Source organism: Symsagittifera roscoffensis, chromosome 5 (assembly GCF_963678635.1).
Source record: "Symsagittifera roscoffensis chromosome 5, txSymRosc1.1, whole genome shotgun sequence".
NCBI classification, from domain to species: domain Eukaryota; kingdom Metazoa; phylum Xenacoelomorpha; order Acoela; family Convolutidae; genus Symsagittifera; species Symsagittifera roscoffensis.
The window spans coordinates 25,291,315-25,316,882 of record NC_087066.1 but is presented as its reverse complement, the minus strand read 5'-3'; the positions used below and the strand labels follow the sequence as shown (position 1 = coordinate 25,316,882).

The 25,568-nt window shown below is 36.9% G+C and overlaps 6 protein-coding genes across 7 annotated transcripts in view; 2 read left to right on the top strand and 4 right to left on the bottom strand.

Annotated features, from left to right (window-relative positions):
• Positions 1-25,568, top strand: part of LOC134846998 (sec1 family domain-containing protein 1-like) — a 541,294-nt gene that overhangs the window by 39,099 nt on the left and 476,627 nt on the right. The gene's annotated exons all lie outside the window — the stretch shown is intronic.
• Positions 1-25,568, bottom strand: part of LOC134847000 (IST1 homolog) — a 541,764-nt gene that overhangs the window by 134,526 nt on the left and 381,670 nt on the right. The gene's annotated exons all lie outside the window — the stretch shown is intronic.
• Positions 1-25,568, bottom strand: part of LOC134847002 (NAD-dependent protein lipoamidase sirtuin-4, mitochondrial-like) — a 500,142-nt gene that overhangs the window by 92,904 nt on the left and 381,670 nt on the right. The window lies entirely within an intron of this gene.
• On the bottom strand, positions 14,612-15,175 carry LOC134846667 (large ribosomal subunit protein bL12m-like). Its single transcript, XM_063864051.1, has one exon. It carries the CDS (start codon positions 15,173-15,175, stop codon positions 14,612-14,614), a length of 564 nt encoding a protein of 187 aa, XP_063720121.1.
• LOC134846198 (uncharacterized) lies at positions 15,533-24,240 on the top strand. Its single transcript, XM_063863449.1, has 3 exons — positions 15,533-15,734; positions 16,128-16,429; positions 23,757-24,240. Exons 2-3 carry the CDS (start codon positions 16,156-16,158, stop codon positions 24,095-24,097), a joined length of 615 nt encoding a protein of 204 aa, XP_063719519.1. The 5' UTR covers positions 15,533-15,734; positions 16,128-16,155; the 3' UTR covers positions 24,098-24,240.
• On the bottom strand, positions 24,171-25,538 carry LOC134846197 (dnaJ homolog subfamily B member 12-like). Its single transcript, XM_063863448.1, has one exon. The coding sequence runs from the start codon at positions 25,500-25,502 to the stop codon at positions 24,453-24,455; it is 1,050 nt and encodes a 349-aa protein (XP_063719518.1). The 5' UTR covers positions 25,503-25,538; the 3' UTR covers positions 24,171-24,452.

Below are 25,568 nucleotides of genomic sequence, written 5' to 3'. Positions count from 1 at the left end.
CAGTCAGAAATTTTAAAGTTTCAACAAAGTTAAAATCGCCTACTCTCTTTGTAGTGTACGAAGTGATAAATTTCTCCTATAATAAAGCATCAACATCAAATTGTTTGCCCCAAAAGTTTTGGGAATGACTTTTGACTCTAAGGGACGCGTTACCAGTAAAAAAGAAAGAAGCGCGCATTAGCTATCTCAAAATGATATTTTTTAAAATCTCAGGTCGTCAAGTTAGCGTGAAGAAAATAAAAAAAATCAAAACAAAGCTGAGATTTGATTGCTGAAGGAGTTTAACTAACTGTCCTACATAACTTGCCCATTCAATTGAAAAAAAAAAAATAGCCAAGTAATATAAAGTTTTCCTTTTCATACTACATTGACGTTTAAAAAACAGTTTGATTTTTCCAAAACGCATTTCACGTTTTTTTAGGCAAAGATGCTTTTCTCTAAACTGAGTTCACAGTGAAGACATCTTCTGACTCTCGAATTACCTTCAATGTGTGCAGGGCAGCATTTCCTTCAAAAACATGATTGTGCTGAGACGAGAAAAACTAACAAAACTGCTCGCATCAGGTCGGAGCCCTAAATGTTCCGACTGCGTTTCAAGGTTAATGGAGTAGTTCGTTCAAAAAATGGGTAAAAAGAGTGAAAAAAATCGAAATTATTAGGAAACTTTTGCATATAGCAAGTATTAAATAGAACAAATAGCATGCTTCAATTCAATGTGAAAAGATTTCTAAGACGGATGAAACCACCGCCTACTCCTTATTATCACGCAATATATCGCGGATCAATTATCCCAAATTGGCAATCTTTATACCCCATTACTTTACGAAAAGAAGAACACAAATAAAATATCTTTTAAAAAAAATTTAGCTCAGGACAATACCTTTAAGCACTCCGTCAAAATTTGCTAGTTAAAAAATCATATTTTGTCTGGAAAAAAAATTAGCCAGAGCACAACTATCACCTCACTTTCTTCGAAAGTAGGAACAAAAAATTTCGCACTCGCAATAGGAAAAAACTTAAAAGCAAATCCACTTAACACAAAAGTTACCGACGGTAAAAAAACAATTCGCTAGTAAGAAAGCGCAGAGGATGAATGGAGTCAAAATACAGTCCCCCTCTAGTAATTCTCAAAGATTGCTGTCGTCAAATTTGCAGAAAAGTATACTGGAAATTTTTTTAGGTGCTATTTATAGAGCAACCCACTATTATTTATATGGCTATCAACTGTACAAGCAGCGGCGGATTTAGGGGGGAAGGGGGGCGGACACCCCTTCCCTCAGGGATTTCATCCTCTCACCAACCAAAGGGTCCCCCCTTTGGTATTATTTTATGACATCCATTTTAGGCTGACATCCATTTTTGGCATTTTAGTATTTTTTACTGATGTTCAATGAGAAAAAGATATCGTTTCACAAAAAAAAGAAATATATTTTTAACTATTCATTCTCAAGAGTATAACTTATCTTTACATTAAAGAACTTGAAGTTAATCACCAATGAGGCTGATTATAAAATTTGAGAAAATGAGAATCTCATTTTTCTACTTTTTATTTTTACATATTCATGATTTTAAATTCATGAATTATTTAAAAAGTTCCTCCAGCTGTTTCATAACAGAATTCCTTCTGAATTTCCTTCTGAAATTGAATTCAAGTCGGACATCATTGTCACCCGTAATTCAAATCTGTTCATCATGATTGATTGATGAAAACATAAATTCCGAATATCTGAGTTTTAGCAAAATTGGCTATTTTCTTGGCAAAACTCTAAAAGCATAGAGCAAATCCACTGATGGCTTTTTTTTCAACAAGTAAAGTAGATGTCAGGTTGGGTGCGCTTCTACACTCGTACTGTTAAACCTCAAATCCAGGTAAATATAAATTATTAAACTTTATTTTAAGCAGTAGATACAAGTTTAATGTAGAAAAAGCGTATCAAATCTAGCAAGGCATCAATCATTAAAGCAGTTAATAGAATAAGCTAATAGCTACACTCTTATTTTAGGTCATATCAAATACTAAAAAAGTATCAAAAAAGGCACTACGAAATTAGTTGGTTAGATGTAAGTAAAAAGCATGAGATTAACGAAAACCTCTAAAGAAATCAGTTTACAGTTTATGTCTTTCTAGACTTAATACGGTCTTTCCAGGAAACAAATAGTGGGCAGGCCGTCCATATATTTTCCATAGAATTCATCCACGAAGAACTCAGTGTGCATTTTGTCTTCCCCCTTGTTGCAGTAGAGCAGAAACCGGTAGTACATCAGATAGTTCTCCGACTTCATCTCGACCTCATCCGTTTTTTCAACCGACGGATCGCCGCAGTAAATGTTCGTGTCGAATTTGTTCCAAGTCTTTTCCCAAATCTTCTTCGCCAGTTCGTTTGCGACGGTGCCTTTGATGTCAAACTCTTGTGGATATTGACCTGCATCAGTGATTCCAAAAGCCGACAACTTCGTTCGGAATTCGAGGGGTTGCTTCCGGTCAAAATCTGCCTTAATGTGCTCATACTCTTCGCTTTTTCTACAGAAATACGAATAAATTCGTTCGTTGGGCTTCTCCGAACTTTTGTAGAACCGATTGAAAGTTATCTGTGAGCTATCGCAGCTGCTCTTTCCACCATGTTTATTTTCATTCAAATTTCCAAACACAGTGTAAAATGCGTCATCTTCTTTCGTTTGATTCACATTGAAATAAGAGCCCCATTCGTTGCCGGGCGTTTCGGCCAGACCCGTTCGGTCAAAAGGTTCGCTGTCGTTGGCGTATGCAGGAGCAGCGAGGCCATATGAACAGAAAATAGAAAGAACCACAAGAGAAGCTGCAAACATGATGTTCCAGAGCTATTTAACTATCTGAAAGAAAACTGTTTGACTGAAACAGACAAACAAAATTGGCTTTGAAGATTGACGCTCGATAAATTGAAGCTAGGGTCATTTGTCGAGATTGATTTTACCCAATATGAAGGCTGAGCGAAAACAGATTGAATTGATAAATAGCGTCTAAATGACCACGTATGTGATTTTTTAACACAGGCGAAGATGCACTCCGGCAACAAGCAAAACAGCAAAAGAATGAACAATATTTTTAAAAGGAAAATACTAAATGAGACTGGAAAAAAAGTCCAACATTTCATATTGCTTGCGGGCATAAATGTGTGGTTTAAACTACCTTTCAGACAACATACGCGCTTCAAAATTAGTTGGGCTGAGAGAGCAGCTCATGATCCAATAACTTGTTCCACGGTCATTTGCTGGTTATTACGAATTTTTGATCGACTAGTTACACATATTTTGGGTAAGATTCTAAACAAATTTTGTCTTTTCGCTGTTTATCATCAGTTAAACAAGCTAAAAAAACGGGGTTCAAATTTTTGGATTTAATAACGCTTCTCCGATTTTTGCAATCAGCACATTAAAACTTGCCCCATACACGCATCGATAGGCACAGGAGCAAGTATAAACACAATTTCTTCTTAACCAATATTTTTTTTTCAGATTTTTTTAATTGTATGGACCCTCCGCAACACAAATGGGCTTCTCCTTAGACCGCACCTCCTTAAAATGGCAATACCTCCCAACGTTAAACCATCGAATAAACATCAAGGTATGAAACAATAAAATAGTCTTGAAAAATTTAATGGTAATATATGGTAATGGTAATATTTATAATAGAAAAATAACCAAAAAAATTGCACTCATGCAGTTTTTAAACATGGGCACAACAGCGGTTCTCCGTGATGAGCTATACAGCTCTTGCGTTGGTCCTTTCCCCCGTGGATAAATGGTCATCTTCTTACAATTCGTAAGAAGCGACAATTAGTAACAAGGCAGTGGTGTTAGCATCCGCACAAAAAAAGACTGATCTTGAATCAGTATTACCCGCTTAACCTACTGGTACGAATCTTCGCCTGTTACGAATTGTCGCCTCACGCAATTTTATGCTGTTTTTTGAGATATTTTAATCAGAATTGATTATCAACAATTGTCGAAACCTCCTGATAAAATTACACACCTTGCAATGAAAAACATTTTGCTTGTCCACAATAGGTCTTGTTGATGTTCGACCCCGATTATTTAGTTATGCAGAAGACTCTTTATTTTTTATGTTTACAGAGCAAGGCATTACCATGTTTTCAAAAAGAGAATAGATTTCAAGTTCTGCAATTGGTTCAAAGTAACTAGCGTGTAACGCACCAACGACAACTCAGGAAAAACCGCAAATAGTGGAAACCAGATCTGCAGGCTTTTAGTGTACTCTGACAGCACCCAATTACATGGTTGGAATTTCAAACTTTCAAGAAAAAAATTTACTCGAAAAATCTCAAAAAACGTCATCTCGAAACTACAGGGATTTGAGCAGTCAAATTTGGAGGCAAGATTCGCAACTCCTGAGAGTACCCTGACAGCACTCAGATACAAGGTAAAGAATTTTAAATTTGAAAAAAAAAATAATTCAACTTTTTTGAAAATTATTTGAAAAAATCACAAAAAACGTCATATCTCGAACACTACAAGTATTTGAGCAGTCATAAATTGAGACGAGGTTCGCAACCCCTGAGAGTACTCTGATAACTCCCAACTACAGGGCTAGAAAATTCAAATTTTGAAAAAAAAAATCGTCAAGTTTTCGTAAAATATTTTGAAAAATCACAAAAAAATGTCATATCTCGAAAACTACTAAGATTTGAGCAGTCATATTTGGAGGCAAGATTCGCAACTCATGAGAGTACCCTGACAGCACCCAACTAAAGGGTAAGGCATTTCAAATTTTGAAAACAATTACATCAAGTGTTTTGAAAATTTAAGCTTTAATTTAGAAAAAAGATATTATCTTTATCTTTTTTTCGATCCTTTTTCAATCTTTTTTTCTAATTTTTTTTCTGTCTTTTTTTCTATCCTTCTTTTCGATCTTTTTTTTTATTTTTTGTATTTTTTTATTCTCCTTTTTCTTAAATTTGTTCAATATTTTTTCGATTTCTTTTTCAATCCTTCTTTTTGACCTTTTTTCTATTTTTTTAAAGAAAAAAAAAGATAGGAAAAAACATCGAAAAAAAAAATTGAACAAGAAACGACAGAAAAAAATAGAAAAAAAGAGAACAAAAGGTCGAAAAAGAAAGATCGAAAAAAGATAAAAAAAGAGGAAAAAAGATCGAAAAAGAGGGATCGAAAAAGAAGGATCGATAACATTGAAAAAAAAGATAGGAAAAAAGTTCGAAAAAGAAGGATTGAAAAAAAGAAAGATAGTAAAAAATGAGAAAAAAATTGAAAAAAAAAGATCGAAAAAGAATAATTGAAAAAAAGATTAGAAAAAAAGATAGAAAATAGATCGAAAAAGAAGGATCGGAAAAAAACATCGAATATGATTGAAAAAAATATATAGAAAAAGAAGGATCGAAAGAAAGAGAACAAAAGATCGAAAAAGAAAGGTCGAACAAAAAATCGAATAAGAAGGATAAAAAAGATATAAAAAACATAGAAAAAGATCGAAAAAGAAGGATAAAAAAGATAAAAAACATAAAAAGGTAAAAAAAAAGATGAAAAAAAGATCGAAAAAGAAAGATCGAAAAAAAGATAGAAACTCAAAGATGAAAAAAAGATAGAAAAAGAAGGATCGAAATAGAAGGATTGAAAAAAAAGATCGAAAAAACGTAGAAAAGATCGAAAAAAAGATCGAAAAAGAAAGATCGAAAAAAATAAGGATAAAAAAAGACAGGAAAAAAGATAAAAAAATCCAGATAAAGAGAAAGAATTGGACACAACCGTTTGACAGTAGTATTATTTTGAACTGAATCGTCGAAACCAAATTGAAAGTTAAAAAATTAGGGGACGGGTAGACAGACATAATCAAATTAAATGAAAAAGCAGGTATACAGACAGACAGACTTAATTTGGCCATAAAAAAATTACTGAAACATTATTGACCTTGCGGAAAACTAATTGAACAATTTTCTCAAGCATTGCAATATATGATATAGCTTAAACATGAAAAAATTCTTTCGTTAAACATGCAAAATTATTATGCTTAAACATGGGAGATAGCTGTCACTCGCATTTAAATATAGTATAGAATCGATAGATAGATAGATAGATAGATAGATAGATAGATATAGATAGATAGATAGATAGATAGATATAGATAGATAGATAGATAGATAGATATAGAAAGATAGATTGCCGAACTTAAAATCTTTTGTAAGTAATTGCAGAACTTGAAATCTATTGTTTTTTTTTGAAAACATGGCAATGCCCTGCTCTCTATACAAAAAATAAAAAGTTTTCTGCAGTGTTAAATTCTCTCGGTCAAAAATCATCAGGACAAACAAAACGTATTTTTGAAAATCTTGGGCATTACATTTGACTCAAAATGTAAATGGCTTAGACAAATAAAAATCGTTTGTCGAAGCTGCAACAGCCAATTGAGAAAACAGAATTGTTCGAGAGCTTGAATTGTTAGACAAATGATATCGCCTTAATTCCATCGGACATTCCAAGTAAAACAGCAGAATCCAAAGACTCTTACCGCCATTTTTTGAAACAAAAATTAATAATTACAAAGCCAACCTGTGCATTTTGTGAATTTTACGCGGATTCCGCAACAAGGATGCTCCCTTTGTTCTTCCATTTTTTTGATCGTTCCGACAAATTTTCACATGTTGAAAGACTTGTCTCCGGAATCCAGGAATATACAGACACAAAATTGTGCGCCTATCCAGTGCACAGTTTTGGCCTCGTAAAGATTCACAAAAAAATCTAGCTTTATTCCTCTATTGATGAACTTCATTTAAGCGCTCGAAATAAACATCATGCCTCAAAAATAGCTGCGGTCGTGAAATTTCTATAAAAACATCAAACATTGATATATGATCTCGTGCAATTTTACTTATAACTGCTCATTCATGTACAAAAAAATCATAGCCAATAGACAGATGGGAAAGTGTAAAAGAACAAGGAAACCGAAAAAATGATTGAAAAAAATTAAATGACGTCGAAGAATTTGATTTTCAAAAATAGATAAGAATATATCAAGTTGAAGCTTTTTAAATTCCAAATACTGTTTCTGATGGGCTGGATCAATAGGTAAGCTTGTTATACCGCTGGGAATTCAGAAAACTGAAGTCACGTTTTCACTTTCGCAGTTTGATAGTGGAGTTTGCCTTTACTTAACAAAGGAAATGAAGTGAGTTTAAAAATAAATCACAAGTCAACCGCAAATTGAAAACATTTTCCTAAAAACCAATCATCAAAACCTGTATAAGTGAAAATCACTTCATTCCTTCACACTTAAAAACATTATTTGAATAATTGAAACTTGCTGATTTACACTAGCTGATGATCTGATGTTTGCATAGACCGGAAAGCAGTTTCATTTGCGAGTTGGATCGACTCTCGGAACTGTTTTCCGCTTCCGATACCGAAAAGAAATCCGGCAACGAATGCATCGCCAGCTCCGTTTGTGTCAACAACCTTTACCGCTTCTGACGAACCTACCGGGAACTGCTCGATTATTCCGTTTGTTACTGCTAATGTACTCTGATCACCTCTTGTCATGATTGCTGAAAAACGTTTCACTTCTCTATTCTTTTCGATTTTCCAGTACACGTTCAAAATAGCATCATGGGCTTCACAACAACCAGTTAGCTGTTTATATTCTTCTTCATTACCAATTACGTAATCCGAGAACGTAATCAAACTCCAAACTCGATTTCTAATTTCTTCTGTTTCGAGAATCTTATGTGACGAAAGATTGCATATAAACTTACCGGCACTGGTTGAAACTGTTTCTGCAATTTTTATGAAAGCAAAATAACTATCATGCAAAAGGAGGAAAGCAACTATGTATACACACTTAGCTGATTCGATGATTTGCGTCAGTTCGGAGTTATGTAATATCGACTCGGGTTTTACTTCATTGGCTCCTCCGAGAGACAGTAAACATCTGTTCTGCCCGCTTATCATTACGCTGCATCTACCGGTCGTCTTTGCTATGTTCTCCACCCAAAGCGCATTCAAGCCCGACTTTTTGGCATCTTTTTTCAATAAATCAGATTGCTCGTCATCCCCGACCAAGCCCACAAATAGAAACTTGGCTGGATTTCCAGATGAATCAAAACAGTTATCCGGAAATTCTTGAGAAGTTGTTTGATTTTCAGTTGAACAAAACAAGTTTTCAAGCTGACTTGTATGTTTGTAAACTTCTCCAAACAAGAAATTGTAATAATACGCCGTGTTAAGTGCGGATCCTCCGGGTTTCGATATAATTTCACTCGCATAAATCCTTTCGAAGTCCTGCAAAACTGAAACTAATCTGGAATCCCCGTTGCAATGGTAAGTTGCATTAGCTTCCAGATTATTTTCCAGGAGAAACTCTGGCTTCACTTTAGCTATCTGGTCCACTAAAGCCGCTCCAATCACTACAACTTGAGAGCATTCAGGTCTTAGCATTTTGTTTCAATTAAGTGTATTGAGAACACATGCTGAAGAGGATTAAGATAAGATGGCTTGCCAGAGGTGAACTGTAATGGTTAAACCTCTTGTGTCTGGCCGATTTATCTGAGAAAATTCAACAACTTTTGCTTCGACAAATCACGTTTGATCGAGAAATCGCACACAATGTTCAAAAAGAACCGCAAACGTGCGAATGATACGCAAATCAGAATTTCTTCTTGAAAACAACTGAAAAAGCGTTTCGTAGTTCAATTACGTACTAAAATGGGGTTTACTTAAACAATAAACAACCAATCGCCAACAGGGTTGCTGAGCTCTTGAAGCAACAATTTATGTATTTCATTTTCTACTGCTGTTCAAAATAAATCATATGGTAATTTATGCGTAAGTTTGGTTTAAATTAATCAGAGGATTCCTGTTGCAATAAGCTTCCAGATTTTTTTCCAGGAAAAACCCAATACCTATCCAAGGTAATCGGATGCTGTAATAGTCACCTTAGCCACAGAATACCCCGACCAAAGGTTTATGGCGCTTCTTTACATAAGCAATTGTTCATTAATTTTATATCTTTTCTCTACAAAAAGCAAAGTTTCCTATCACAAAAGGCGAACGTGAAAAGCCTAGTTACCGATTAAAAGTGTAGAAACTAATTTTTAACTTTTCGGGAGCTGGGTTTTTTTTTGGTGTCAATTAATACCGGAGTAATTCATTGATCTTCATATGTTATCTAACAGAACGGTCCAGGATTTCTAGTTCTCCCTTGTCAGCCTACAAGTTGTTACCGGGCATAATTTTACCACCTTAGTAACTTGATCTCATTTGTGTTTTTAAATAGCGATGATAGAAATTAAAGCTTGAATTTTGATAATCACCTAATCTACTTAAGTTTCACCCATTTTCCTTTTTCTTAATTACCTCATTTTTAGGTTTAAAGTCAGTTTTTTTGCTGTCATTGCTTAGAACTAGCTATAAATTAATCTTATTAATAAATTGATTATAAATTCTAAATTTTAATATTATTTTAAAACAAATAAATTTAGTCGAAATTTAAACAGAACTGTTCTTTAATAGACTCCGGAGTCATGCAACTTTTGTTCCGTCCATTGAAAATGGGGAAACTTTGTATTCGGGTTTTTTTAGTTTTTTTTCCACGCAAAATCAGGTACCACAAATAACCATCGGAATGGGTCGAGTGATATATCATACTAAAGCTTCTTCAGTCGTGATTCGAATGACATTTCAAAAACTGTCAAAAAATTATCTAAGTGTCGAGGAAAACTGGTTCGAAATATTGGAGATTTTCTTATTTTGAGCGAATAAAGCTATGGAGTAACGCTCGTTTAATGAAAATTTTACTGATTTTTTAACTTTTACGCTTAAAACACTTGCTTTTACTATAATGAAAACTAGTTTTGATGTTTCATTTCGCGCTTAATTGGCAAAAGTATTTCTAAAAAAAAGAAAAATTATGCTAAAAAGTAGAAAAAATTCAAAATTTTTATAAAATTTTTCATTTTTTTTATTGGTAAATCATTTTTTGGAGACATTATTTGTCGATCAGGCCTAATTTACTAAACTTCTACCCGATCGCATATTTTACAAATCACATCACGCACTAAAACCGACACTTATTTGAAAAAAAAAATCCAAAAAATACTTCTATTTTTTTAATATGGTGGGAAAATTCTGTGCTACTCGCCAGATAACCTTTTATTTCTTTGAATCTTTTTACATTTTTAAGCTCGTCATTTTTCGATGAAACTGACCCAACTTGATAAAATTGGGTCAATAGGTTATTTGTATTTCCTCTGCGAAGTCTAAAATTGAAATCCAACTTCGAAACTAAATGCATTTTCTAACTGCCCTGAAGAAAAAAAACTGGCATCAGAACAAACTTAATACGAGCCATGAAGTCTCAAAAAAAATTCAATAACTTTTACGTACATAAAATGTCCATCAAAAAAGACTGTTCAGTGCTTAAACAATTTTCTACAAAAAAAATTACACCAAATTCGATTAAAATAGCGTGTAACGCACCCTCCAGTGCTGCTAAAAGCAATTGAGCAGTAGCATTTGGACGCAAGATTGGCAACTCCTGAGAGTTCTCTGACAGTTCCCAAATATAGGGTTCAAAATTTGGAAAAAAAAAATCAAATTTTCTGAAAATTTTTTCAAAAAATCACAAAAAGTATCACGTCTGGAAAACTAAAGTATTTGAGCAGTCATTTTTTGAGGCAAGATTGGCAACTTCTGAGAGTAATCTAACAGCCCCATACTAAAGGGTTGGAATTTCAAATTTTGAAAAAAAAACAAAGTTTTCATAAAACGTTTCGAAAAAATCAGAAAAAATGTCCATCTCGAAAACTTCAAGGATTTGAGCAGACATAATTGAAGGCTAAATTCACATCTCCTGAGAGTACCCTGACTGAGCCTCACTACAGAGATGCAAATTTCAAGTTTTGTGAAATTTTTTATATCTAAGTTTTCTTAAAAACTTTGAAAAAATCCAAAAAAACGTCATATCTCGAAAACTACAAGGATTTCAGCAGCCATAATCAGAGGCAAGATTCGCAACCCCTGAGAGTACCCTCACAAAATCCAACAACAGGATTGAGATCTCAACGTTTTGGAATTTTTTAAAATCTAAGTTTTTGAAAATTTTTGAAAAAATCATAAAAAACGTCATATCTCGAAATCTACAAGGATTTGAGAGGTGAGAATTGGAGGCAAGATTCGCAACCCTGAGAATACCCTGACAGCATCCAACTACAGGGTGACAATTTCAAAAATTGAGCAGATTTTTTAAATTAAATTTCTTTTTTTTTAAACAAAAATCTCGAAAATTGCCTATCTCGTAAGCTAAAAGGATTTGGTTATTCATATATGGAGGCCAGAATCGCAAAACCTGGGAAAATTCTGACACCATCCCACAATTGGGCTGCTAAATTCAAACTTGATAAAAGAAACACTGAATTTAAACTGAAAATCGAAAAAAAAACCTTAACCATTGCAATATACGACATAGCTTAAACGTGAAAAAATTCTTTTGTTAAACATGCAAAAAAATACGATGAAAAATCTTAAACATGGTGAGATAGCGAAGCCCGCATTTAATTATATAACAGAAGAGATGAAAGTTAAAAAATTAGGCGACGGGTAGACAGACAATCAAATTAATTCAAAAAAGCAAGTATACAGACAGACAGACAGACTTAATTTGGCCTCGAAAAAAAACTGAAAAATTAATGACCTTGCGGAAAACAAATTGAAAAATTTCCTTAAGCATTGCAATATATGATATAGCTTAAAAATAAAAAATTCTTTCGTTAAACATGCAAAATTATTATGCTTAAACATGGGAGATAGCTGTCACTCGCATTTAAATATAGTATAGATTAGTAGAAATAGGCTAGCTGGCGAAAATTTAAAAGATGGGAAAATTTTCTGTGAACAACAATTTGGGCACCCTTCAATCTCAAAACCCAACAATTGAAATGATTAGTCCCTCGATTATTTCTTAACTTAAAATTAAGAAAAAATCATTTTATGTAGCTAGTCACAAAGTTCCTTCACTAAATAATTCAATGAGTCAGTTTTTCGTACAATTGTAAGTAGCGCACTTTATCAAACATAGTAACCAACTTAAGAGTGATTAGCACATGACTCTCACCTACGGTGCTTCAAATAGATCGTTGAAGGCAAAAAATCTTCCTAAAACATGCACTAAAACAGCGATATTTAATGCAACCGTGAAGATAAAATGGGCTCACCTATCAGGGGTTCTATTTCATGAAAAACTCCAAATCTCGATAACCGAAATGATTTGAGCAGATAAAATTAGAGGGCAGAACTGCTACCCTTTATTGTTCTTTGACAGCATCCCACCGTAGGTTAAAAGTTTCAATTTCTCAGTTCTTTTTAAATCAACGTTTTTTTTAAAAAGTATTTTAAAAACCATGAGAAACAACATATCTAGGAAACAAAAAAAAATAAGCAAAAAAAGTTAAAGGCCAGATTTGTACCCTGGCAGTTACCCCTAAATGTACCCTGACAGAACCCCACCACAAGGATTGAAAATTCCAAGATTGGTTAGTTTTTTGCAAGTCGTTTCGTGAAACAAATTGAAAAAATCAATAACATCGCCACATGTCTGAAAGTTTAAAAAAAATGAGCAGTCAAATTTAGAGGCCAGATTTGCAACGCCGATGTGCAATTTAGAGAACCCCGCTTTAGGTTCGAGAATTTCAAGTTATGTTACTTTTTTAATATCTATATTTTTTGAAGAAAAAAAAATAACAAAAACGCCATGTCTCGAAAAGCTAAAGGATTGGAGCAGTCATACTTGGACATCAGAATTGCAAGCCCGGAATGTACTTTGATAGCACCCCACTATAGGGTTGAGAAATTCAAGATCGCTTTTTTCATATCCAAATTATTTGAAAAAAAAAATGAAAAAAAAAAAACGCCATTTCTCCAAAACCACAAGGATTTGAGCACTCATACCTGGACAGCAGATTTGCAATTTCTGAGTTTACGCTGATAGCATCCCATTACAGCTTTGAGAATTTGAAGTTTTGTTAGTTTTTTAATCTAATTTTTTTGAAAAAAAAATATAAACTCCATATCTCGTAAACCAAAAGGATAGTTGGACCTTACATTTGCAATCCCTGAGTGTACCTTGATAGCACCCCAATGTAGAGTTCAGAATTTCAAGTTCGATTAGTTTTTTGTATCTATTTTTTTTTGAAAAAAAAATCATAAAAAACGCCATATCACGAAATGCAAAAGGATTGGAGCAGTCATATTTGGAGGGAAGAAAGGTAACCCCTGAGAGCACCCTGACAGCACCTCACTATATGGTTGAGAAATTTAAGTTCGGGTAGTTCTTTTCTCCTGGTTTTTGAAAGAAGAAAAAGCTCACAAGAAACTCCATACCTCGAAAACCCAAAGGATTTGAGCAGTCATACTTAGACATCAGATTTGGAACCCTTGAATGTACATTGACAACGCCCCACTATAGGGTTCAGACTTTCAAGCTCGGTTAGTTTTTCATGTCATAAAAATCGCCATATGTCGAAAACTGAAACAATTTGAGCGGTCATAATTTAACGCCAGATTTGCAACCTCAGAGTGTACCCTGACAGCACCCCACTGCAGGGTTGAGAATTTCAACTTTGGTTAGTTTTTTATTTTTTTTTAAATGAAGAAAAAACATAACAAACGCCACATCTCGAAAGCGAAAGGATTTGAGCAGTCAAACATGGATATCAGACATACAACACCTGAATTTATATTGACCCTCTCCACTATATGGTTGAGAATTTCAATTTTGGTTACTTTTTTTGATAACAAAGTTTTTTTTGGAAAATTCATATAAAACGCCATATCTCAAAACCCTAAAAAGTTTGAGCCGTCATACTTGGACACTAGATTTGCAACCCCTGAATGTACCCTGACAGCAACCCACTATAGGACTGAGAAATTCACGTTCGATAGTTTTTTTTTATATCTACATTTTTTGGAAAAAAAGGAAAAATCATAAAAAAACGCCTTATCTCGAATACCAAAAGGATTTGAGCAGCCATAAATGGTGATAAGATTTGCAACTTCTGAATGTACCCTAACAGCAACCCACTATCGGATTGATAAATTTTTGATAGTTTTGCCAATAACGGAAAAAGTGTAAGAATTAAAGCATTCGCGCTCCAATAGATTTGGGGCATTCGCGCTCCAACAGATACGCTGACTTGAGTAAACTTCTCAATCTTTTAACAGACCATCATAGTGAATTCTTAAACATGTGCCAAATGAAATTTTTAAAGCATTTTAATTTACGATATAGCTTAAGCATGCAAAAACACTTTCGTTAAACATGCAAAAAATAATACGTTGAAAAAGTTTAAACATGCAAACATAGGGATTTCTTTAAGATGTCTATATAGGATAGGGACTTCTTAAACATAAGTCACATGAAGCGTTTAAGGCGTTCAGTGTACTTTTTTCATAATTTCGATAGCGTCCCGAAAATTTTAAGGATTACCATGCCAATGCTTATAAAATCCATAGTTCCCTTTAAAACACAACGGATATAACTTTCAATTTTATCAGTCTACTGTCCGACAGTTATATTTCAAAATGAGATAGAACAACAAAATGTCCTGTCAGTGTTTCAATCTATCTCTACTGTTCCGCCCGCTGCTTCTACTCTCTTCTTAATCGACTCTGCTTTATCCTTCGGAATATCGCTCATTATCATCTGTGGCGCACCTTCCACGAACTTTTTAGCTTGCACTAAATTCATACCTTCAATTAAAGATTTCATCTCCTTAATTAACTTCACTTTATTTTCTGCGTCAAACTTGACCAGCTTTACATTGAAAACTAATTTCTCTCCCTTTTCTTCAGTCGCCGCCCCTTCCGCTATTGCATTGTCTGCGCCGCCCGGTGCAACGGGTCCCGCGCCAACTGGTGCTGCCATCGATATGTCCGGTAACCCTAGCGTAGTTTTCAGCAACTCATTCAAATCTGCTACTTCCAATAGAGTCAAACTGGAAATTTGGTCAACTAATGAAGTTATTTTCGGACTGTAACTCTTTGGCGAACCGTCTAAAGACGGCGTTGGCAATGGTGTTTCACAAAACACAGGTTGCTCGGATGGCGGTTGTGGTAGAGTTTCAGGAGTCGCCAGCGGTTGTTGCGACGAAGCGACCGCACAAAAACGGCAAAATGTCATTGAAGGTCGCAAAATTCTCTTTACTAAGTAGCTCATTTTTCAAAACATAAAAATCTAAAATAGGCAAACAATTTGAAACTTTTGAAATTATTTCTCCTCAAGGCCAATTTTGAGAATTTTCATCAAGCTAATTGTTATGGTTAAAATTTGAACTATTTCAGAAGGTATTTGAGACTATGAACACCCACAGCAGCCTTTATAGACCATAACTAGAGGAACTATTTTCCATTTTGAAATCAAATAAGCGTAGACAAAATTCAAACAGCCAACCGTTGTTTGCTTAGCGATAAACAAAACAAAGGCATCAAACTAGGCAAGCGATGAAACGAAACACTACCATGCTAAAATATACATCAGATGGTATAATTAAACATCACATCGCTTCGCGTTCAAGATAAAATTCAGTCACACGTTAGCCCAGGATATACTAATCTGAGCTGTCAAAATAATCAATAGTTGATTTCATATAATACTTGGTCCACTTCGGAACGAAATCAATCTTGATCTGACTCGCAGTATTTGGTGACAGGGCTTCGATTAAGAGTCTTTAACGTCAGAGGTTTCTGAAAACCGTTGAAATTTGGAACAAATGATCTAACGCAAGAGCAAAACAGTTAAATTGACAATTAAAATCAAATTACACCGAAACTTAACCGGAATATCCAAATTGAATAACTTTTTATTGTTTTGAAAACCTTAATATTAAGAGGGTGGGGTTGGTTAAAATGTAGGTGCATATATAAAACAGTCCCATACAAAACAGTCCAAAACAAAAAAGTCCACAAAATCATGAAAGGAACAAAACACAGTCCCATACAAAACAGTCTGGTACATTTTCATACTTTTCCGGACTGTTTTGTTTTGGACTATTTAGTACAGACACGAAAATGTATATCCCACTCCCACTTTAAATCATTACTGTTCCAAATTTTCAAAACTAATGATTTCGCAGATTTCACTCAAAACTTACACAACTCAGCATGAAAGACGACATCGAATTCCACACCAATTATGGAGAGACCACTTCCTCCTCACTTGAGCTCCTCGCAGCAGGCGATACAATCCCAATCTCAGACGTGAGGGGTCCCCTCGACCCAGAAGTGTTGCTAAACTTCCTCAGCTACCACCGGGACTCTTATGGGCCCATGAATAACATGGAGAAAAATGTATACGCTCAAGCTATCAGAGATTTGGCAGAGCTAAAGAAGAAACCAAAGGTTTTGAGGAACTGCAGGCTGGATATTATTATACCAGGTAACAGGATTTTTGCAAAATCTGTAAACCTCTCTTTTATTCTTCGAGAAAGCGAAGTCTAGTTTTCACTTTACTCTAATAGATTAAAGACTTGTTTCAAATCAGATTTGTTGTGATAGTAGTTCCAAAAAATGTTTAGTTGCGAAAATGAATAAACTAAACATTTCATTCTTATAAGACCAACACATTCTTAGCCTTTTGGTTTTTAAAATCATAATAGGAGCAACTCTTCCCATTCGCCCCTCTAGCTAAAAAGCAGTTAGAATAGCAAAAATGCACACTTTCTTAACCTATACTGAAAATCCCATGCTCAAAAATATATATATTTTTTCGGAATCCAAATCACGACTAAAATGGCTTGAAACTAATTCACAATCACTTACTGCGAGCATTTTTTAGACAAGTGAAATCGCATCAAGAAAACCCCTCAAGGCCTTAACTCCTTCGGGCGTTTCGAAACTTTTGGTTTTCCGAAGAATGCCTATTGGCAGTCAGGCAAAAAAAACAGGCAAGTTTTCAAAGAAGAAGTTCAAAACTACATGTGGTCGAACATTCCATGGTACTTGGTACTGATTACCAGCTTAAAATTTCGTTTGCTTTTAAAAATTTCCAGGTATCACAAATTATAATCGGAAGGGGTCAATATAAAGCTCTCTAACTTGTGATTCTTTGAACACTTAAAATTTTCACAAGTTATCACAGTGTCGAGAAAAACTGGTTGAAATTTGTTGAGTTTTAAGCTTGTTTCGAGCGAGTTAGGCGAGCGACTAGATCTTATAAAAGGCAAATAATAGTGAAGTTAAATGAAGATTAAGTTATACTCAGGTCCCCAGTAAAATTAATTTTTTGAAGTTTCTTTAAACGCCTGTCTTGTGTGATTTAATGATCTTCAAATGTTCTGTAACAGAGTGGTGTTGGATTCCCAGCTCCCCTAGTCAGCCCACAAGTTTTCACCCGATATAATTTTATCATTTTAGGAGCTTGATCTCACATGTGTTCTTTACCTCGTTGGTTTCTTTGTTTTTGGATTTATAGTTCAAAATTAAGAAGTATAGTGAGACGCACTTTTTACAGGTTTAAAGTCAGTTTTTTTGTCATTGGTAAGAACTAGCTATAAATTGAAAGTTTCGAGCTTTCGACCAGAAAAATTTCAACAAATTATGACAAAAACGACGCTATTTGAAAAACTGTTATTTTCAAATTTTTGTGGTGGGAACTTAGTGTGCTGCTTGAAGAGCAACCGGCCATCCCCGCTTTTCATTGCTTTCTACGCAAAATCAGGTACTTTTTTTTAAAAAAATCAGAATAAATTGAGGGATAAATCATATTAAAGTATCGAGATCAAAACCGGTTTGATTTTTTGAGTTTTATACTAACTTCGAGCGAATAAAACCAGCAAATAAGTAGTGTTAGGAAAAAATCAATTCAGCATTGAACTTGGTTTAATCCAGAAAAACTAATTTCAGTACTTCATAGCGCGGTTCTTTGGCGATAAAAAACTAGCGTACCCCACGCAGCAAAGCTATTAAGACAAACAGATTTTGCAGGTATACTACAACATAAGGCAATATCGAGTTGATAGACAATTGAGGTGCAAATGGATGCTTAATTTAGAGACTTTAACCATCTTCTACTTTTCCGAATTTTAATACTAAAGTGCTTGAACTTTTCGAATAGATTAATCAATATTGTATTGTTGCATTCGTATTTCTCTACTCCTTCGTTCAAGACTTCAAAAAAATTTGAAAAAATTTCTAACATTCTTGAAATATCATAGATACATAGGTAGGCCATATCTGCAACCGCTCGAAAGTTTTCAAAATTTAATTTAGAAACCCTATGTAAAGTTTATTAAATCCAAATTTTTTAAAAATCATACCAAACGGCAAATCATGGAAAAAACTTGAGCACTCAAACTTGAAGGCAAGACTTGCAACACCTGAGAGTACCCTGGCAGCAACAATAGAGGGTTGGGCATTTCAATATTTTTTAATATTCTGCCATGTTTTTGCTTGCTTCTAAACCTAAGTTTTGTCAGAACTTATAAAAAAAATTCCTAAAAACTGACGTATTCCGACAACTAATATGATTTGAGCAACCACATTAGGGGACAAAACTTGCAACACCTAAGAGTAACCTGACAGAACCGCGCAAAACGGTAAGTTTAAATTTTGCGAAATTTTTGAAAACCAAACTTTTTGAAAATTTATCTAGAAATCACAAAAATTGTCATGTCTCGTAAGCTAAAAGGATTTGAGAATTCATATTTGGAGTCCAATTTCGCAACCTCTAGAAAAGCCGTAACAGTTCCCTACCACAGGGTTGCTAATTTCAAGTAAGGTGAAAACGCTGAAATAAAAAAGCCCGTTTCATGAGGTATAGATGGATGATTCCCAACTTTACCCTGCCTTGCCTTTCCCATCCTCGTTCTACCATGACTTGCCTAGCACTGCCGTGCCTTGGGCTGTCCTGCCTCGCTCTTCCTTGACTTGCATTGCGCTGCCCTACACTGCCTCGCTGCCTTGTCTTGTTCCTCGCCTTGCGCTACTGTGCCTTGCATTGCCACTCCTCGCCTTGTACTGGGCTGGCTCTTCTAGCCTTGTACTACCCTACAGCTCCTCACCCTGTCATGCAACACCCCCATATCAAACTGCCTTGCGTGTCCCCACCCTGCATTGCCTCTTTGCCTTCCTCGCCTTTTTCCTGCACTACCAATTTTCGCCCTGCCCTGCCTGCACCCCTCACCTTTTACCGCGCTGCCCCTCTTCGCCCTGCCGTGCCCAACCATGCATTGTCATATTCTCTGTCCTGTCCCTCCTCGCCCTATTATGCCTTGCCCCTCCTCTCCCAGCCTTGTTTTTCCTGCTCTGCTGGTGCTGCCTTGCTTTGCTTCCCAATTGGACTTGCATTCATGAAAAGGAAAATCAAAATTCTTTGTATTTTTAAGACTATTGTCGGCTCGAAACATTCTGCGGTCCTTGCACAGCAACCGGCTATCCCTGATAGTAACAATATTGTATGATTACACTCGAATTCAACACTAGATTTCACCAGGCTGTGAAGACTAGATTTAGGTTTCATTTTTGTTAGGCAATTTTTTAATATTCTGCCATGTTTTTGCTTGCTTCTAAACCTAAGTTTTGTCAGAACTTATAAAAAAATTCCTAAAAACTGACGTATTCCGACAACTAATATAATTTGAGCAACCACATTTGGGGACAAAACTTGCAACACCTAAGAGTAACCTGACAGAACCGCGCAAAACGGTAAGTTTAAATTTTGCGAAATTTTTGAAAACCAAACTTTTTGAAAATTTATCTAGAAATCACAAAAATTGTCATGTCTCGTAAGCTAAAAGGATTTGAGAATTCATATTTGGAGTCCAATTTCGCAACCTCTAGAAAAGCCGTAACAGTTCCCTACCACAGGGTTGCTAATTTCAAGTAAGGTGAAAACGCTGAAATAAAAAAGCCCGTTTCATGAGGTATAGATGGATGATTCCCAACTTTACCCTGCCTTGCCTTTCCCATCCTCGTTCTACCATGACTTGCCTAGCACTGCCGTGCCTTGGGCTGTCCTGCCTCGCTCTTCCTTGACTTGCATTGCGCTGCCCTACACTGCCTCGCTGCCTTGTCTTGTTCCTCGCCTTGCGCTACTGTGCCTTGCATTGCCACTCCTCGCCTTGTACTGGGCTGGCTCTTCTAGCCTTGTACTACCCTACAGCTCCTCACCCTGTCATGCAACACCCCCATATCAAACTGCCTTGCGTGTCCCCACCCTGCATTGCCTCTTTGCCTTCCTCGCCTTTTCCTGCACTACCAATTTTCGCCCTGCCCTGCCTGCACCCCTCACCTTTTACCGCGCTGCCCCTCTTCGCCCTGCCGTGCCCAACCATGCATTGTCATATTCTCTGTCCTGTCCCTCCTCGCCCTATTATGCCTTGCCCCTCCTCTCCCAGCCTTGTTTTTCCTGCTCTGCTGGTGCTGCCTTGCTTTGCTTCCCAATTGGACTTGCATTCATGAAAAGGAAAATCAAAATTCTTTGTATTTTTAAGACTATTGTCGGCTCGAAACATTCTGCGGTCCTTGCACAGCAACCGGCTATCCCTGATAGTAACAATATTGTATGATTACACTCGAATTCAACACTAGATTTCACCAGGCTGTTAAGACTAGATTTAGGTTTCATTTTTGTTAGGCAATTTTTTAATATTCTGCCATGTTTTTGCTTGCTTCTAAACCTAAGTTTTGTCAGAACTTATAAAAAAATTCCTAAAAACTGACGTATTCCGACAGCTAATATGATTTGAGCAACCACATTTGGGGACAAAACTTGCAACACCTAAGAGTAACCTGACAGAACCGCGCAAAACGGTAAGTTTAAATTTTGCGAAATTTTTGAAAACCAAACTTTTTGAAAATTTATCTAGAAATCACAAAAATTGTCATGTCTCGTAAGCTTAAAGGATTTGAGAATTCATATTTGGAGTCCAATTTCGCAACCTCTAGAAAAGCCGTAACAGTTCCCTACCACAGGGTTGCTAATTTCAAGTAAGGTGAAAACGCTGAAATAAAAAAGCCCGTTTCATGAGGTATAGATGGATGATTCCCAACTTTACCCTGCCTTGCCTTTCCCATCCTCGTTCTACCATGACTTGCCTAGCACTGCCGTGCCTTGGGCTGTCCTGCCTCGCTCTACCTTGACTTGCATTGCGCTGCCCTACACTGCCTCGCTGCCTTGTCTTGTTCCTCGCCTTGCGCTACTGTGCCTTGCATTGCCACTCCTCGCCTTGTACTGGGCTGGCTCTTCTAGCCTTGTACTACCCTACAGCTCCTCACCCTGTCATGCAACACCCCCATATCAAACTGCCTTGCGTGTCCCCACCCTGCATTGCCTCTTTGCCTTCCTCGCCTTTTCCTGCACTACCAATTTTCGCCCTGCCCTGCCTGCACCCCTCACCTTTTACCGCGCTGCCCCTCTTCGCCCTGCCGTGCCCAACCATGCATTGTCATATTCTCTGTCCTGTCCCTCCTCGCCCTATTATGCCTTGCCCCTCCTCTCCCAGCCTTGTTTTTCCTGCTCTGCTGGTGCTGCCTTGCTTTGCTTCCCAATTGGACTTGCATTCATGAAAAGGAAAATCAAAATTCTTTGTATTTTTAAGACTATTGTCGGCTCGAAACATTCTGCGGTCCTTGCACAGCAACCGGCTATCCCTGATAGTAACAATATAGTATGATTACACTCGAATTCAACACTAGATTTCACCAGGCTGTTAAGACTAGATTTAGGTTTCATTTTTGTTAGGCAATTTTTTAATATTCTGCCATGTTTTTGCTTGCTTCTAAACCTAAGTTTTGTCAGAACTTATAAAAAAATTCCTAAAAACTGACGTATTCCGACAACTAATATGATTTGAGCAACCACATTTGGGGACAAAACTTGCAACACCTAGGAGTAACCTGACAGAACCGCGCAAAACGGTAAGTTTAAATTTTGCGAAATTTTTGAAAACCAAACTTTTTGAAAATTTATCTAGAAATCACAAAAATTGTCATGTCTCGTAAGCTAAAAGGATTTGAGAATTCATATTTGGAGTCCAATTTCGCAACCTCTAGAAAAGCCGTAACAGTTCCCTACCACAGGGTTGCTAATTTCAAGTAAGGTGAAAACGCTGAAATAAAAAAGCCCGTTTCATGAGGTATAGATGGATGATTCCCAACTTTACCCTGCCTTACCTTTCCCATCCTCGTTCTACCATGACTTGCCTAGCACTGGTGTGCCTTGGGCTGTCCTGCCTCGCTCTACCTTGACTTGCATTGCGCTGCCCTACACTGCCTCGCTGCCTTGTCTTGTTCCTCGCCTTGCGCTACTGTGCCTTGCATTGCCACTCCTCGCCTTGTACTGGGCTGGCTCTTCTAGCCTTGTACTACCCTACAGCTCCTCACCCTGTCATGCAACACCCCCATATCAAACTGGCTTGCGTGTCCCCACCCTGCATTGCCTCTTTGCCTTCCTCGCCTTTTCCTGCACTACCAATTTTCGCCCTGCCCTGCCTGCACCCCTCACCTTTTACCGCGCTGCCCCTCTTCGCCCTGCCGTGCCCAACCATGCATTGTCATATTCTCTGTCCTGTCCCTCCTCGCCCTATTATGCCTTGCCCCTCCTCTCCCAGCCTTGTTTTTCCTGCTCTGCTGGTGCTGCCTTGCTTTGCAGCCTTGGACTTGCATTCATGAAAAGGAAAATCAAAATTCTTTGTATTTTTAAGACTATTGTCGGCTCGAAACATTCTGCGGTCCTTGCACAGCAACCGGCTATCCCTGATAGTAACAATATTGTATGATTACACTCGAATTCAACACTAGATTTCACCAGGCTGTTAAGACTAGATTTAGGTTTCATTTTCGTTAGGCAATTTTTTAATATTCTGCCATGTTTTTGCTTGCTTTGAAATAAGAGAGAATGACAAAAAATTTGTAGACAATGAAATAATGATTGCAGTGCACCAAAAAACTTCAAACATAGGTTTGACAAATGTTTATTTTTTAAGGGGCTTGAAAAGGTCAATGAAACGATGCTCACGGATTTACACATGGTATTCATTAACTGAAATTCCACACTCACAAGGAATAATTAGTTTTGATAGCTAGAAAATTGAGAAAAAAAGCAAATTTCATTTTTTATTGAGTCATAGTCAAACTCTCTACCAATGATTGCTTTGAACAATTTCGGCATCGATTGATTGTTTTTGTTACGAACTGAAAGATTTTGGATGACCACTTACCATCTAAATAAAACAAACTGCATTTTTCAGGCAGAAAATGCCCATTACACCAAAGTTACTTCAGGGTACATAGCCCGAAAACAACATGACTTCAAGCTTAAATTCAAGCTTATGAGTGACTCGGATACCAGGCGAAAACTTAAAAAACTCTGAGCAACGAAAAAAACTGTTCTGAATTTGTATACTCACTCTGACGTTATTTTGGAGCTCAAACTCGATTACAGAGGAAGATTGAACAGAACCCATTTTTGAGCTAAGTTTGAAGTTTCTTCAAGAACTGCAGAGTGAACTAAAAGGAAAGTTCCACTAAAAATTGTTATTAAAAGAAATCCGTCAAAAGGTGATCGGAAACTCGGACAAAAATTTAGCCTTTTTATATTGGCCCACTTGATTTAAAAGCTCTCATGAAACATCAGAAAATTTATTTCATTTTGCTGAGAAAACTTTACTTTATAAAACAGAACTTATCTACTCGAACTCATTGGTATATAAGTTCTTTATCGCGAATACTTGATTAGATGCAATATGTGAGCCATGGCATTTCAGGCGACCGCGCTTTGTACACACGCAGTTTCCGCTGTGGCAACGGTGAGAACCGATTCGTAGTCTCAGCCAACCAGGACGGAGAAGCAAGCAAAATGCATCGAACTCACAAATCATCTGCCGAACAGTGGGCCGAGAAAAACCTGTGGCACTACCTTCTCATTTTCTTCATAACTACAGTATTCATGGCTGTAATCGCAGGAGTCGCGTTTAAACTCAAAACCACTCCGATGACAGCAAGACTCGACGGGGTTTTGCACTCTCGAATCGCACTTGCAGACGTGTCGCACGATCCTTACGTTGACCCCAACTTCCACGACTATCCCAGAGGAAAACTCTACTAACTGCACTTACAAAGTACTCATAGCTTTTCCTCATAACTTCAGCTAAATTTCATTATTTTTGGGTGAAAATGTATATTTTCTTAGAAATAAATTCATCGATGATTTTGAAAAATGTCGACAAAATAAACATTGTATCATTATAATTCATCTTCTCGGGATTATATACATAATACACTAATAAATAAGGACAATCGGAATAAACAACGGGCTATCAAATTAAGTTAATTCAGAGCAAAAAATGATAAATTCACTTTTCTTAGTAAATTTGTTCGCTCTTTGATTTTTGCTGAATAAATCGTGGGACGACGGGCTGGAAAAAATTGGGTTCAAATATGGAAGTGGATTTTGAAAATTCTCATCCACCCCCGTATAATTCTCGTAACCTTGTACAACTAGGAGTTTCCATACGTTCAGCCTTTTCTAAAAGTTTACTGTCTCTGAAATATCGTGCCTTCAACTTGGTGTTTTCTTTATTTTGTCTTTCCTGATAACACCTATTTTGTGTCATAGTAATGAAGTCATTTTCCACTTCTCTTTCCAACTGTTTCATACTAGACTTGTATGTCTGAGCGAAATCAGGTTTGACGTAATACTTCACTTTGTGTTGAGCAGTTACCTTCTCGATTATGTAAGGCGATTCTCGGTACATACTGTAGATAGGATCTGTAGCAAACAAAGCCGACAGAGCAGACATCAGAAAAAGTATCAAAACAGGTGCCAGTTGTATCCACACGGCATAGTTCGCGGCTGTCTGGTTTTCTTCTGTGTTTTGGTGATGGTGTCTGGGATGATTGTGTCTTCGACGTTGGTACAAACCACCTCCGGGTCCGAAAGTGTACACCCGGGTTCCTCCACCCATACCTCCAAAGAACATGTTGAAAATATCTTCAGGGTCAAACTCTTGTTCGAACCCATGGTGCATGTCTCCATAACCATTCGAATATTGTCTGGTCGTTGACCTTTGGGGCCCCTCGATACCGTACTGGTCGTATCTTCGTCTTTTGTCCGGATCGCTCAATACTCCGTATGCGTTTCCAATCGTCTTGAAAACCTCGGCAGCACCAGGTGCTTTGTTCTTGTCAGGGTGCAGCTTAAGAGCAAGCTTTCTGTAATTGCGTTTCAGGTCTTCAGCTGATGCTGACTTTGGGACTCCCAGGAGCTCATAGTAATCTTTGCACTTCTTGAGTCTGTGAACTTCAGCGGCTTGTTCTGAGGTGAAGTCGCCGCTGGCCGTCGGAGCGGCTCCATTGGATGTGGTTGACGATGTCGATGGCTGTGAGGGAGATGGAGTCGGGGTGCTCTTCCCAGTTGATGCGTGTCCATTGGTTGTTGGTGTGGGATCAGGCGCAGTGCTGTATTTCTGGCCAGAAGCACCGGAATATCTGTAACGTGTACCCTCACTCATGCCATCTGAAAATTACTTCAATGTACAATTAAATCAGCACATCAGCGAACTATATTGGACACTGCG